The sequence below is a fragment of the Lagopus muta genome, chromosome 2, assembly GCF_023343835.1.
Source record: "Lagopus muta isolate bLagMut1 chromosome 2, bLagMut1 primary, whole genome shotgun sequence".
Classification (NCBI taxonomy): Eukaryota; Metazoa; Chordata; class Aves; order Galliformes; family Phasianidae; genus Lagopus; species Lagopus muta.
In genome coordinates this window covers 61,457,828-61,473,649 of record NC_064434.1, presented here as the reverse complement: position 1 = coordinate 61,473,649, position 15,822 = coordinate 61,457,828, and the positions used below count along the sequence as shown (strand labels likewise).

The window sequence follows — 15,822 nt, the reverse complement described above, 5'->3', positions numbered from 1 at the left end:
GGCTGAGGGGATACCTTATTGCTCTTTTCAAATTCCTGAAAGGTGATTGCAGCGAGAGCAGGGCTGGTCTCTTCTCACTGGTGACAGATGACAGGACGAGGGGAAATGGCATCAAGTTGTGCCAGGGTAAGTTTAGGTTGGATATCAGGAAACACTTCTTTACAGAAAGGGTTGTTAAGCACTGGAATAGGCTCCCCAGGGAGGTGATCACATCATCATACCTGGATGTGTTTAAAAACTGTTTGGATGTGGTGTTTAGGGGCATGATTTAGCAGAGGGTTGTTAGAGTTAGGGGAGTATGGTTAGACTTGCTTAGAGGTTGGACTTGATGATCTTTAAGGTTTTTTTCCAACCTTTTTCTACACAAGTAAAAGACTAATGAAAATTACTCTGTTATAATTAAGTCTGACCAAACTGAGAAATAGAGTAAACAGAATAAATTTCTCTGAATTCAGTAGATCAAGTTCCATTTTGTCTTATTCCAAAAGGGTGAGTATTTATTTATTTATTTATTTATTTCAGGAATTTAAATTATAGGTCTGCTGAACCATTATCCATGTTGAATGTTTTACCTTTTAAAGAACCACCTTACAACCACCCCAACAGAATATTCAGTATTTTCCAGAAATTTGGTTTGTCAAATCCAAATACACTACTTCGATCACTCATTTTAAAACTAACCTGACTAAAAGATGAAGAAAAAGGATTAAACCAATGCCAAAGGAAAAGTTTAATTTCTTTGAAATTTTTTTTAAATCAAGTAATTTTGATGATCTATGAAGATATGCTTTTGTTTTCATGTTGACAGAACCCTTCCTCATGTTGACAGAACCCTTCCTCAATGCTATCATTGGCTGGTCAACATTGGGCTATTTTTCTGAAGTCATTTTACTTTAGTTATCAAATCAAATTGTGTTTTATTCTAGTTCCAAAGAAAACATGCCAGTGTCTTCAGACTGTAAAACACATTTTCTGATACATAGTGCTGTAAATATTTTAAGAATACTTTATTATTTAGCTTTCAGATAATTTCATTTCATTGCATTTTTCCTTAATTTCTCACCTTTCGATTATATTTCATTTTTTAAAATTATTTTCTTCCCCTGTGCTGACTTCTGTCCTATTTTCAATTGGTTTCATTGCCATTTTTTTTTTTAAATTTATTGGCTTTAGCCTATAACTTCTATTATTTTTAATACTCTTCCCATTTTCTTTCCTCATTGTTTGTGTCAATTATTTCTTTAAGTCAATCATTCGCTACACTAGCTCAGGAATATCTGCTCCTGTAGTACTGTTTATGTTTCCCTGCATTCACCTTTTGAAGAAGAGATGAGCAAGATTTCTGAAATAAGTCAAATTGTCCAAATAAGTAAGATTAAAGGAATTAACATTACATTTAGTGGGGTGGACAGCAAACTGTAAGGGAATAAGGGAACAGCTGAGGATAATGGAGAAAAAAAAGCTTGCACCTATATTAGTTGACTAAACTAGGCCAAGGCACAGACACAAGCATCAGCACTGTGGCTCTCACTGCTTAATAAGTTGACATCCCCAGGCGGGGTTTTGCCTGAGTAACCTTCTCCCAGGCTGGGGTTCAGGCCAGAGGTATGCAAAGATCCTTCCCCGTTGGCTGCGTAGATGAAATCTTGCTGTTCTGGGGAGGCCGTAGTCCTGGAATCAGTCCCTTTGATGAGCACCAGCTAAACTTAACCATGGAGGTTCAGGCAAAGATTGCTGCTGTTTCCTGTTTCTATTGCTAGAACCCATCTTCACTGTGGTAACCCATTTAATGGCAACTGTTGTCTAATTTAGGACCACCTCCTGGGATCCTGTCTAACCTAAAATGTAGTGTCAATTTAGCTGCTTGGTATACAACTACATGTAACACTGCTCTCTCTCTATCAGGTTACACCAATACATCAAGTTGTATTTAGCTAAATTACAATCATCGACATTTAGGGGTATTTGTTTTAATTTTTCATTTGAGTAGCATATGATCTTTTTTTCCACATTCATTGGATCTACTGTCTGAGAGCACAGTTTTGAGGCACTTAATGTGCTTAGCATTTTTCTGTTTGTATACTTGGTTGTTCCTACTGCAGTACTTCTTGTGATATCTGTTAAGTATTTTCAATTAACTCTGGATAAATAATATTTTATAAATATTTTACACCATGTGGTGTAAAATAAACAGCAAATTAATTAGTTTCATATTGAATAGTATAATAGCTCATAGACTAAGTCTATTGCATGGAAAGCTTTATCCTTGCTAGACCTCGGTTTCACTTGAAAAGAACATTGTTTCTGAGGATCTTTACACTGAAAAGTTCCAACTAATCTGGTAAGAAAAATATTTGTCTGCACAATCTTGTATTAAAATGAATACATAGTCTTTCTCAAGGTGTCTCCTTTAACTGCTCAAAAATGTTTCCCCTCAACCTTTCCTTCCTATGAAATCTCTTTATTTTAGATAAAATGAGTTGTGAATAAATTGGGCCTTACCTCACTTTTGGCCGGATTGTGCACTGTGGGTTCATTAAATTAATCCTTCCCGCCAATCAGTTATGACATAAAAATATAGTTTACATTACAAAACTGCAATTCCCTCATATATATATTACTTTTGTCTTATAGTCAACATGAGGTTAAAGATCTCTGGTCTGCTTTAGAGTTTCAGATGACCTGTGAATGTCTAAAATGTTCGCGGATCTTCAGCCGGAGAAATAAAGGCTCAGAGGAGTCCTTATATGGTGGCCTTCCAGAACCTGAAGGGGCCCTACAGGAAAGATGGGGAGGGATTATTTATAAGGGCATGTTGTGACAGGACAAGGGGAAATGATTTTAAACTGGAAGAGGGTAGATTTAGACTAGATATTAGGAACAAATTCTGTACTGTGAGGGTGGTGAGACACTGCAACAGGTTGCCCAGAGAGGTTGTGAATGCCCCCTCCTGGAAACATGTAAGGCCATGCTGGATGGGGCTCTGAGCAACCTGGTCTTGTGGGAGGTGTCCCTGCCTGTAGCAAGAGGACTGGAACTAGATGGTCTTAAAGGCTGCTTCTGACCCAAACCATTCTATTCTGTAGTTCTATGAAAACTGAGGTGTTTTGTTTGCTAACAAATTTACTGAAGAACAGATTCAGTGTGGTATAAGTGGTAAACGTGAAAATGAATATAAAAAACTGCTTGTCCTGCTTTTTAAGCTCCAAAGCATTTCAATTTTATATGTCTGCTGTATTGTTATATTTGGAAAAAAAACAGTAAATCATGTGTTCCCTGAGGTTTTTTGCTCTCTAATCTATTCTATTTCACTGGGGGACTTGTAGGAAGGTCTTTATCTGGGGTTTTCTTTTTTTTTGATATGTGTTTCTCTTTGGTAAAAATAGTTGACAAGAACTTTTGATCTTTCTTTTGTTATTGTTTGCATAGCTTACAAAGGAAAGTGTTGAAAAGTTTGCTGTTGTATTTTGGGTAGGGTAGTCTTGCCAACATTATTAAAATTGGTTTAGGTTGTTGCATGATGTTCTCCGGAAGGCTAACAGTTGAAACCTAACTGAAAACTGGATGAAGAGCAGAATGTTATTTTGTGTCAGAAACAGCATCAGTGGTCTGTGATGTGCATAAGCTAGTAGATGATTTATGGATGAAATATGAGATGTTACTTTGATTTTGCAAACTCTGCATTAGTGAGATCCTCTTTTTCCAAAGAGGATCTTCCTCGTATCTTCTAAAAAGTACTTTGGTTGTGATAATGGAAAGTTTATTTATTATTCGATTTCATTGCCGTGGTATAAATGGAAAGGGTTGGCAGACTGTTAGTCCGTTTGAGGATCAGACTGGAGACTTTCTATTTTTTCATCCCACTGTGGTTCACAAGGGCCTTAATGTGATGGTTCTGTAAGGCCAATGTTCAAAACTTTGCCTGAAGTGGTGCTTAAGTGACTGATTTTACTGTGTGTTGGGAGTAGAAGCTGGCAAGGTCCTTTGGACTCATTTTGTTTGATGAAGGTCTGTACAAAAGATTTGTAGTAGACTTTCAATATAATTTTGTTAGCAGAAAGACAAATGTTAGCTAAGTAAAATATAAAATGCAGATGCATTATTGGCAGGCATGAGTAATTGTGTTAGTCTCTTGCCTTACTGTGATCCCTTTCACCACTGATCCTCTGTGTATTTGTAGGAAGCAAAACTTTCAGATTTTGCTTTTTCTGTGTGTGTGTGTTTGTGTGTGAAATCTCTTAACTGTTCTAGATAGGAGAAGCTTTTCTCTCTATTTGTTTCAGGCAATTTTTCAGTTATTTCTTATTTTCTTATTTTGAGTAAAAATATACATGTGAGTCTAATCTTGATCTGAGTGGAAATAAATATTTTGAAAAGGTGAAAAATTGATTAAATGATCTAGCTGCAAGCTAGAAGGAGCAGGGTAGGGAAGATAAGAAACCGTAACTGATCAGTTCTCAGATAAAAATGAAGCTAATTAAATGAGACACTGAGATAAAGCAAAATCAAAGAAAAATTCAAGACTAGAAGAAGAATAGGAAAACTATCTGGTTTGGCAGATTTGGATAGGTACTTATAAGTATCATGCATGTATTGCATAGAGATTCGTAAAATATTCTGTTTTTGCTTTTTCATGCTCTGACATCTGAAATAGGAAATGATTTCTTTTTCTTCCTACTTTTGCAAATTCATATTTTCAGAATTCTGACACATTTTGGTTTTCACACATACCTTAAAAAACAGTTGTGCCATGTCAGAGCTTCACCATTTGCAGTTTTTTCTGTCTTGCACAGATCCTAGGGAAAATAAAAGGACATTACAAATAAGTTTTTGAAATTAGCTGGTATATAAGGCTTGGTAAAGAATTCTGAGTTTAAAAAATGCAGCTTTCCTGAATGATGCCAGTAACAGTTGTAAGGTCTCACAGGGCAAGTCAGTCTGTTTCTCCAGTAACTGTTATTCATTCAATGTTCTTCAATGAAAATATGTAATATTTTGGAACAGAAAGTATATACACAGTGGGACAGAAAGTATATATTTGGGTGATGGTTGGCAGCACATGTAAGAGTGTATGGGTGATTTTGGCTGATATAAAGCTTTTGGGAGTACAGGTTGGACTGCAGCAGGAGGTGTTGGAGAGTTTTGCCTAGATGAAAGAGAACAGTTGAGAATAATATTCATCAGAAAGCCATAGAAGAGTAATGATTTGGAGCAGGAGGGACTGTTGGTGCCAGATGTCTCAATTCATCAAAATCCAGGATATTTTTTTGCCCTGAAGAAAGAAATGTGACAAATTTGGGTATGTAAGATGAAATCTGAATAAGACCCCCAGGTTTCTTAGGATAATTTGAAAAAAGGTTAGGACTCAGGAGTCAAGAGCCACCTGTTAACTAAACAGTAATTAAAACATGAATGGTAAGTGTGTAGTTACTGTAAACAGTAGCATACTTCATGCTTTAACTTGTATGATGTTGACACACCAAATTGGATTTTTCTTCCAAGCAATTTGTAGTTCAGATTCTTACTGCAAAGTGTGTGACTGCTTACCTTCCAAGGAGCAACCTGAGAGATTACTGCTGTTCCACTTGTTATTTTCACATCCTCTCATCTCTGAATCCTGTTTATCAAGCCTATGGCAATGAGCTGTAATAACCTCTTACAAAATGTGAATAAATTGCCATTTATGCTATAGATTTGTTCTGTTTTCATTTTCAAACTATTGATACTTCAGTCATGCTGTACCCTTTGGACAGGAGAAGGTACACTAAAAATTGCTTTTTTTTTTTATTAAAATTTTTCAAGGTACAGTGCTTAGTAACATCAGATTAATAGATTAATTTGTGAAAAATTTCTCAGTATTTAATGATTTCTACACTGCTCCAATTAGAACCAATTAGAAAGCAAGATACAAAGTCAATTATTTTTCCTTATCTGTTCAAAATCTAGATCTTCAAAAACAGATTTGCTCTTCTTTCTTAGTCCTTAGGAGTGGATGAGACTTAACAATGCTGAAACATTTGTTTTTCTTTTGTTTTTCTGCTGCTAACAGGCCAAGCTCTGATAACAGGCGCCACAGCATTCGAGAGAGGATGTCTAGTACCAATGAGAAAGGGAGTCTGTCCATGGAGTCCACCAAGGAGACCCGGTACTGTGCTGTGTGCAACGACTATGCTTCAGGCTACCATTATGGGGTCTGGTCTTGTGAGGGCTGCAAAGCTTTTTTCAAAAGAAGTATTCAAGGTAATAACCTGCTAAAGTGAATCGCCATAACTTTTTACTCCCGAGGAAGCTACTTGAAATTCCAGCCTGAGCCCAGGACAATAACATTTATTGAGATTTTGCTAGCAGTAACTGCTTTCTCCTATGTATGCTTAGCTCTGTATTTGGTGAATGCTTCTCACAGATATGTAATATATTGCTATTTAGACCAAGATTAATGATGAAAAAGAAAAACTTCTCAACATTCTTGGTTTCTGTATGTCTGATTATGGAGGCAGTAAGAAATTTAATTCAAAAATCAATATTGGATCAGAATGACCACTTTTTCAGGTTATGCATTCTCTTTTTTGTGATTAAGTTCCTATCCAATATTTATTTTTGCAAATTCACTGTCAGAGGAAGATTAATTCGTATTTATTGATTCCTTAATCTTAATTCAGTGCTCACTTAGCAGAATGGTTCAATCCAAATCTCAGCTACTTGAAGATGCGAGCTATATTTTGAGAGCCAGTTTTTGACAGGAATGTTTCCTTGATGAAATAATATTTATATTTGCCTGCAAAGCAGGGCTTAGAACTGTATGGAATGGTATATTTCCCAGCTGTCTCATGACTAGAACTATACTGTGCAAAATGTCTGTTAGACTCGAGGGCATCTAATAGAAACAATGTAATTACTATGACCAATATAATTTTTTATTAAAATGCCTGTCATTCTGTGGGATGACTAAATTTTTTCCTCTGTTTAGCACAGAAAAGTAGTGTAGGGACTGAGTATGGTTCTACCAAAAATTCTATTAGGTATCTCTGGAAATAAAAATGAAACATATAGAAAGAGAAAACTAGTAAATGCTCTGATTTAGGTAGGTTTCTATAGTTTTTTATCATCTCCGGGTGATATACGCATACAGAAATTCCTGTTGCTCTTTTTATGAAGTAAACATAGCAAGAAACAGTTTTTCTCATATCGATCACTAGGTGTGAATATTGCCTGTTTTGTCACGAGACTGCCACTGAGTTAAGTAAGAAATCTTGCATTCCTCTCAAGAACTTTTCCCAGCTTAAAGATGAAAGTGAAAGACTGGCTTTGGAGTAAACACTGATAAATTGTTTGAATGCCAGTGATTAGTTAACAGTTACTAGTATTTCTGCTTTTGAAACTTCTCTAAATGATTTGTAGAAAAGAGAATGGTTACAACGGAGTTTGATAATAAACAAGACTGAGTGGAGAAAGAGTGAAATGCTTTTCTCTTAACATCAGAAAGACATATTTAAATTGTAAGGTAAGAAGAACAGCTCATTAATTTGGATCTTTTTCATTAAGTGTTCCCTGACTGAATTAGAATTATGTGGAATTTTGAAATTCTGTCCCATCTTACCCATAACGTTATTTTTAAATGTCTGCCTTGTTTCTTATTTTATTATTATCATTTGTATCAATACTAAATAGGCAGAATAAATTGTTGCATCTCTTACATGTGTTACTTGGTCTTCGGTGATCCAGCAACAAAATGAAAATTGAAAGATTATTGTGTAAAAGTGAGGGTTAGTTGTGAAGTAAACATTCAGAACAGATATTCAGCTTTTGGGCATTATGGATAAAGAAATTAATCTGAGTCTTTCATTGAGTTGCATTTTTCTATATCAACACTTGGGTGATTCTACCCCAGTCTCTTTGTCTTAAAGTGCTCAACAACAGATCTATTTTTTGTTTGTGCAATAATACACTCTTTTTAGTAAATTTAGATCTTCTTTACATACACTTGATATAATTTTTAAATAGACAGTCTTTAAGAATGTAAAGCTTAAGTTGTCGGGGTCCCATGAAATAGTTCTCTTAATCATTAACTCCTGTTTTCTCTAATTTAAGCCCACTCCTTGCCTTATCCCTTGTTGGTATGAAGCAGAATTATTGCAATGACCTTTTACACAGTTGAACTGTTATCATATCTTTCCTCAGTCTTCTATTTCTATAGACTAAACAAAGTCATTTCTTTCAGTAGAACATGTCTTCTAGATGTCTGATCCTATTTGTTACACTCCTCTATACTTCCTTCAGTTATCCACACCTTCTTGGATGACAGCTAATACACGACATCCACTAATATCAAGAAAATACTTTATTTTCTGTTTATAATGTGTCTTTAAAAGCAAGAGGAACACACTACTTCTGTACTTTACTATCCTGTATTTCCCAGTACATATATTGATGTAGGCATAACTGGTCATTTCTATGATTTTCATCAGAGATTTCATAGCAGAATTGCTATAGCGAGGATTGATGTTTTTAATGCATTATAGTAAAAATATTCCATATAGTTCTTAATAGCAACACAGGAAAAAATTACTGAGTACAGGCAGAAAGCACTGTATGGGGTAATCTGTATTCCTCACTATGTAATATTATCCTCAGTGGTATCTATCTTTAGATTATTTGTTTAAGTTAACCTCCAAAATTTTGAGAAAACTCACATATACATTGGACTGTATTGGGCTTTAGATGGGTAGCTTCATTTTTATCCAGATAGTTTGGAATGGCTCTACAGATATTTTGTGAAATTTATTTACTAAATTACCTTTCTTTTCTGGCAAACAGTTAATGCTTAAAAGCTAGCCTGAATTAGTAATGTCTTTCAATACCTGTAACTGCTCAATTATGTTTCAACAGCAGAGGGTTGGTGAAAATCTCAGTTTCCTCTTGAAATTGCCAATGCCATTTTGCTTCTTTATGTCATAAAATAGGCTTGGGGACTTTGTTTTGAGAAAGCACACAGACTGCTGTTAACGTATGAACTCTAATGGGAGGAAAAAAATCATACTGCATCAAGATCGCTGTGTTGCTTGGTGATGGATGTAAGGATACTTTATTCTTTGAACAGCATAGGTTTCTGTTGGATATGTAGATGGTCAACTGACTTGAATCCAGAGGTATAACAAGCCATCACATCATAGCCCACTGTACTCCTCTATTAAAATATTTATTAATTTTCAGATCACAGTAGCTCATTAAATCTCAATATAAACTTTATATGCTATTTGTTTACGGGTCCTAGTAGCTTAATGGAAGTAAATTGTTTATAACTTTCCTAGCTTTGATCTGTGGACTCAAGAGCTTTCTTACAATGATTGCTAGTTCTAATGAATTGTCTTCCAATCTGCTAAAGAATTCTTTCTAATTTACCTAGTATCTCTTCCCAGCAGGAAATTCTTATAACTTAGGTTGTTACAATCAAATTATCATGATATTGATATAAGTGAGATTCAGTTCTTGAGTTGCTCACTTTCTTTCTGTTTGCTTAGTTATAACTTCCTTTGTCCTTTGTCCTTTTCTGATTCCCCCATAATAACCTCTTTAAAATCAAGAAAGCAGAATTGGGTGAATTATTTCAATGTTAGCCTTACAAATGCCATTTACAAATGAAAAATCCCCTGGTGACTCACACATTCTTTTCCCCTCCTTCTAACTCTCTTGTTATTTATATACCCACCAAAGGGTATGGAACAGGAAGGAATTACTCTTAGTATCTCTGAACAGAGTCCAACAAATGCCTGTGCTTATTGGTCTGAGGACCTGCAGAGGGAGAACAAGTGATTCAGAAACTTGAGAGGTAACTCATTAAATTGAAGGGTATCTTGATCTCAGAACTGTCAAAGTACTTCAGAAATCCTAATTTCCATTTCCCTGTCTCTTTCACAAGCCTTTCTAGTTGTATTCAGTGCACATTCTCTGCATTTCAGGTGTGCCTCTTTACAGCTGTATGCCCGGACAAAACTCTGGGAAATTTCGCAAATATTCAGTTAAGAATTACTTTGTAATGCAAGGCAGTACCAGCTCAGCAAGTGCAGGTTGGCATCTCAGGATGAATAACCATGATGAGGGGTTCCAGAGGATTGACTTGAATCACAGAGATAGAGTGGTCTTTGAAGTATAGAATTCTTGAAGCTAGGAAATATTTTAGTTGTGTGGCTTATGGTTTGATTGCAGTTAACAATTTTGTCTTCTGAACATAAAGGCGGAGTTTTGGCAGTGAACATGGAGTGTTATCAACTGTTTTAATTTCACAGTGATAGCTTGACAGAGCAGTACACTTTTGAAAGTATGTAGTTCAAATTTTAGTGCTAGGAGTGGTGGCAAGATACATTTTCTTCTGGGATGGCTAGACTTGCATTGGTAAAACATGCTTAATAAGTGGACAGTTAGGTAATGCTGCAGTGCAGCATTTGAAAGACTGCCTGTTTGAAAGGTTTCTGAAATATTCCTTTTAATTTTCCGTTTTTTTTTTTTTTTAATGGTATTTTTGTAATCTATTTGATAACAGCTACAAATACTGTACTGACTCCAAAGCCAAGAAGACAGAAACCCCCCAATAAAACTGCTTGCATGTTGATTCTATGAGCTGCCAAGTAGAAAGAGCAAAACTGCAGTACATGAGTCTAAGTGAGACTTGCAGAGACAGATGCAGTAAATAAACAGAGGATTGCACACTAGTATCTACTCTCAGGGTGGAAAACGCAGTTCCACCTACCAGAGAGGTAGGTGACGGTTAGAAGTCTAGTAAATGTGTACTTGAAAAGAGCAGAAGGATTGACAGTTCTAATAACCTCTGATCAGCCAGCTTTATCTGAAACTTCTTTTGCTTTATTTTTGTGTCTGTAGTCTCAAGTTAAATACATGCTCTGATTGTTGCTCTCTAATGTGTATTTTGAATATCAGAATTCTAATTTATGTTGATTCTTTGTTTTAGGAATGTGTATGTTGAAAGTCAAGTGTCAATACTTCCTTCTTCCTAGTCAATCTATTTTGAAGTGGTACTGTTTCAATGAATTCCAAATTCATTGCATTCCTGCATTCAGCATGGATATGGCAGTGATTTAAGATGGTTGCATCCAAGATATTTCCTTATTTTATATGGTCTAAGCAAACCATTGTGCTGCAGTGGACCTTGAACCCTAGTCCGTTTTTCTGTCTTGTGGTAGGATTAGCTGATGCTGATTACTTAAATGTTTATTTAGCTGCTTCTTTAAAACCTGTACACTGATCCAGTATCTATCTCTCCTTATCTTTGAAGGCTACTATGAAATCCGAATCTTCCTTCCCGCAGGTTAAGTTCATCTCTTATTTTTATGGCTATCAAGCCACAGGAAAAAAAGTTGTATTTTCCTCTGCAACAGCCTATAAAACACCAAAGACTGTTACTACACTTCTAAAAAACGTAATTATCATAGAATCTTAGAATGGCCTGGGTTGAAAGGGACCACAATGATAATCTAGTTTCAACCCCCTTGCTATATGCAGGGTTGCCAACCACTATAACAGGCTGCCCACAGCCACATCCCGCCTGGCCTTGAATGCCTCCAGGGCTTCCACAACTTCTTTGGGCAACTTTTCCAGTGCTTCGCCACCCTCTGGGTGAAAAACTTCCTCCTAATATTTAACCTAAATCTCCCATCTTAGTTTAAAACCATTCCCCCTTGTCCTATCACAATCCACCCTCATAAACAGCTATTCCCCCTCCAGTTTATATGTTCCTTTCAAGTAGTGAAAGGCCACAATGTGGTCTCCCTTGAGCCTTCTCTTCTCCAAGCTAAACAAGCCCAGTTCCCTCAACTCTTTCCTCATAAGAGATGTGCTACAGCCCTCTGATCATCTTAGTGGCCCTCCTGTGGATCCGCTCCAAGAGCTCCACATGCTTCTTGTACTAGGGGTCCCAGGTCTGGATTGGGTCCAGTTGGGGCCTCACAAGAGCCAAGTAGAGGGGGACAATCACCTCCCTCTCCCTGCTGGCCACCCCTTTTTTATTGCAGCCAAGGGAATAGTTGGCCTTCTGGACTGCAAGCTCACACTGTTGGCTCATGTCCAGCTTCTCATACCCCAGACCCACAAGTCCTTCTCCGCAGGGCTGCTCTCAAGGAGATCTTTCCCCAGTTTGTAGAAATACCTGAGATTGCCCTGACCAAGTGCAGCAGCCTGCACTTGGCCTTATTGAACTTCCTAACTCAAAGAAACTCAATTTATTCAACCTTTTTTACAGGTTTTATTTTCTAGCATTGTAATCTCACTGCTCTACTTGCCCAGTTCTAGGCTCCTCAGTACAAGAGAGACATGAGCATATTGCTGATAGTTCAACAAAAGGCATGGATTTCAGAAAAGAACAGAAGGTTGTTCCTAATTCCTTTCTTAAGCATAGACACTCACATTCACAGCTTAATTATCCTTGGACATGGCCTTTGGATTTAGAGCTTGGGTTCTCTTAGAAACTACCCAGACCTGCTGAGAAGATGAATAATTTTCTGTTTTTAAACTAGCTTGGCAATTCTATATATGACAATAAGGAAAAGGGTCTGGATTGTAAAACATATTTCCTTTGTGGCCCGTAGGGAGATCCTTCCTCTACACACACCTCTGAAGGAAAGATCATAGAGCCGCTGAGGAATCAGAAAAGAGGAAAGGTCAAAAACTGTATATTCTGTATTAAGTCATGTAGTTCCCACACAGTATTCATTTTCTAGTGAAATCTTCACATATGTACAGAATTGTAAACATGAGTAGTTAATTCAAGCCAAATTATCATGATACTGATCTTTCCTTTACTCTTTCCATACACTATTCAGCTAACAGGAAAAATGAAAAAAAAAAAAAAAAAAAAAAGAAAAAAGGAATGAGAACAGACATTGCTTCAGGATTCCAAACCAGCTGCCATCTAACCAATTCAGTAACTCATGGATGTATACATTGTAAAATATAAAAAGTAAAGCACTAATCTTACTTTATATAAATGTAAAATTATATTTTCTACTCCAGCAGATGAAAATGAAACTGGAGTTTCCACTATGTCAGCATTATCACCCTAAATGCAAAATATAATGCTACCTCAAATACATTATTATTTTTTTTTAATTTTAGAGAAGATAATAAAATAGGACATATGTTTTTTCCTCATGACATAAGAAAAATACACCAATCTAGATTCCAATCTCTAAAACATCTGTTAAGGAATGTGACATCTAGTTTATGTTTCCTTATCTGAAAAATCACAATTGTCTTAAATCCTTGGCACATGATTAAACCAACTGCTATGTTAAAGGAAAATTACTCACAGCCTCAGGGTATTATTACTCACAGCCTTTTCAATAGGATCTCTTCAGAGACAGAATACATTTTCTGAGAGAGTCATAGACAAGCAATGGCTATCTTATTTCTGTAGTTTTTTAATGATATCTCTTGTATTTTTAGCTTCAGCTTATTTGAGCTAAAATGGGAAGAGAAGAAATTTCTCTAGAGAAAACTCCCACAGACAATATGGAGAGGCCAAGAAATAAAAACAACTGTGAATTACTCTTGTGCACTTAAAATCTAACAGTTGTTGGCCACAAGAAAATTAACATATCTCTGTTTTTATTCCAGGCATAACTTCAGATTATGTTTTCTCATGGGCCTACTGAAGAAGTTTAGGTAGTCTTACTTTATATTTGGTCCTTGATAATTAAATATACAGTCTGCAAGGAGATATAGTATACTTGCAGTACAACCTGTAAATGAAAATATTCATTTTATTAAAATATTATAACAGTCTTTAACATCAGTGCTCTGAGAAAATCTCTTCACTGACTTTAAACCAATTTCTAGTGCAAAATCAAACCTATTTATGGTTCTCTTTCATTCAGTGATACGTGAAGACAGCTCTGAAATTAATGCCTCCTATTTTAGTATATTAGCCTACAACGTAGAGACAAATGTTGATGGCATAGCACTAGAGGTTGAACCTTCCTGCCAGTATTCCATTACATTTTGTTACCTTATGACAGATGACAGCAGAAGGGCAATCTGACAAAATGGTGTCTGATATGAAAGTGTGTATGAACCAAAGGTGTGTCAGTGAATTCCCCTACATGGAAAAATGGCACCCATTGGCATCATTGACACTTGCTGAACGTTTATGGAGTCCGAACAGTGGATGTGGGCACAGTGAAGTGGTAGGTAGTGTGTTTCAGCAGTGGTGGCAGTGACAGTGGGTACCTCCACAGGTGTAGATATGTACAAGCATGGCATGCAGCCTCTTGCTTATTGCTGGCAAAAATGCATAGGTAATGGTGCTGAATATGTTGAAGAGTAGTGTTTTTTAGTTGAGAATTTTCTGCACCAAATAGTGTTATAGTGCTCTTTGTATCTGTTATAGTTTCCATGGAAAAAATAGGAAGTATTACTTTCAGAGCTTTAACCAACACACTTTGCTGGAACTACTAGATACAAGTACACTGATACTTAAATGTTCTGCTGAATGTAGTAACATTTAACTTTAAAGAAATATCAAATGTTTTGTTGACTGAAACCCTCACAGATAAATCATCTTCCCACTCTGATTCGAGCACGCTTGTCTGTTGCATACACTGAGTGTATCATGAGAACGCTTAGACTGATAGTGATATGAGTCTCTGAATATAAATATTACGTTTGACTCATAGTGACAAGAAAGACTCAGACTGCATATCCAACAAGAAACAGCCATGATTATGACAGGCCAAGTGAGGATAAGCTGAAATTTCCTAATTTCAACCATTATTTTCTTGTTAACATTTTACTTCCTCAACCTTGCTCCCTATTATATTGGTTGTTATCATATGGACCTAGATCTTTTGACCTGTTCAGAAAGACCTTAGCATATAATAAATGCTGTAAAAATACTTAATTTTGCTATTATTTTAGAATGTGGAATATGCAAACTTTAAAAAAAAAACAATACCTCCAACCAGAAAAAAGCTCAATTCCTCCAACCTCTCCCTTAAAGTCTTCCTTTGTGCAAGTCATACAAATGCGGGGATTAAGATGAGTAATATATGTAACAGAATGTAATTGAATTGCATAAGTTATGTTATTCAATATGTAAGACAATAAACTCACTGTCTTTAATCTTGTGCAGGGTATCTGATAATGTATTTTCAGAAAATCAACAAACCAATAAGAGCAGGGAGTCCAAGTGCTTCCCTTTATAAGTATCAGTGATCACTAAAGACATTTCTTCATTTCAGTATTCCTATGATACCAATGATTTTAATGGTCTAATTAGTATCTCCCGTAGACTGCATTATTCTTTTAGTACTGTTAAAAGAAAGTGTAGGGCAGCTGGACACCTGTTGTGTCTCACTGTCCTATTAATGACTCCAATCAGCAAGGAATCAGTTCTAATAAGCTGAATTGTTCAGAATCTGCATTGCAAAGAGATGAGCTTTAAGGATAAAGGAAAAAATAGAAAAACTATAAAGACAGTACACCTCAGATTTATTACATTACTTTACTTAGAACTATAAGTAATCTTTGGGTTTTGCCTGTTCCGCAGTTACATTCTTCTATCTTTTCCCATTTGTGCCACCCCATGTTGCACCATCCCAGTCTTGTCTGTTCCTTGCAGAGGAAACTTTCTTCTCTGATTCCAATGACTGAGCACTTGAAATCAGATGGTAACGCAAGGAAGCTGGAATTGTTCCTCCCTTCCTCCCTGCCTGCCTTTCTTATCTTCCTCTTCTTCCCTGATTCATTTGATGATCATTTTTACTGTATGCTCTACTTATCTAACATTTCTTTCAAGTTGCTTTTTGTTTTCCTCCC

The 15,822-nt window shown here is 36.2% G+C and overlaps 1 protein-coding gene across 1 annotated transcript in view; it reads left to right on the top strand.

Annotated features, from left to right (window-relative positions):
• The window catches only part of ESR1 (estrogen receptor 1), a 174,706-nt gene that overhangs the window by 91,602 nt on the left and 67,282 nt on the right, over positions 1–15,822 (top strand). Inside the window, 1 exon segment of the mRNA XM_048936161.1 lies at positions 6,050–6,240. Within this exon segment, the coding sequence (XP_048792118.1) occupies positions 6,050–6,240 (191 nt within the window).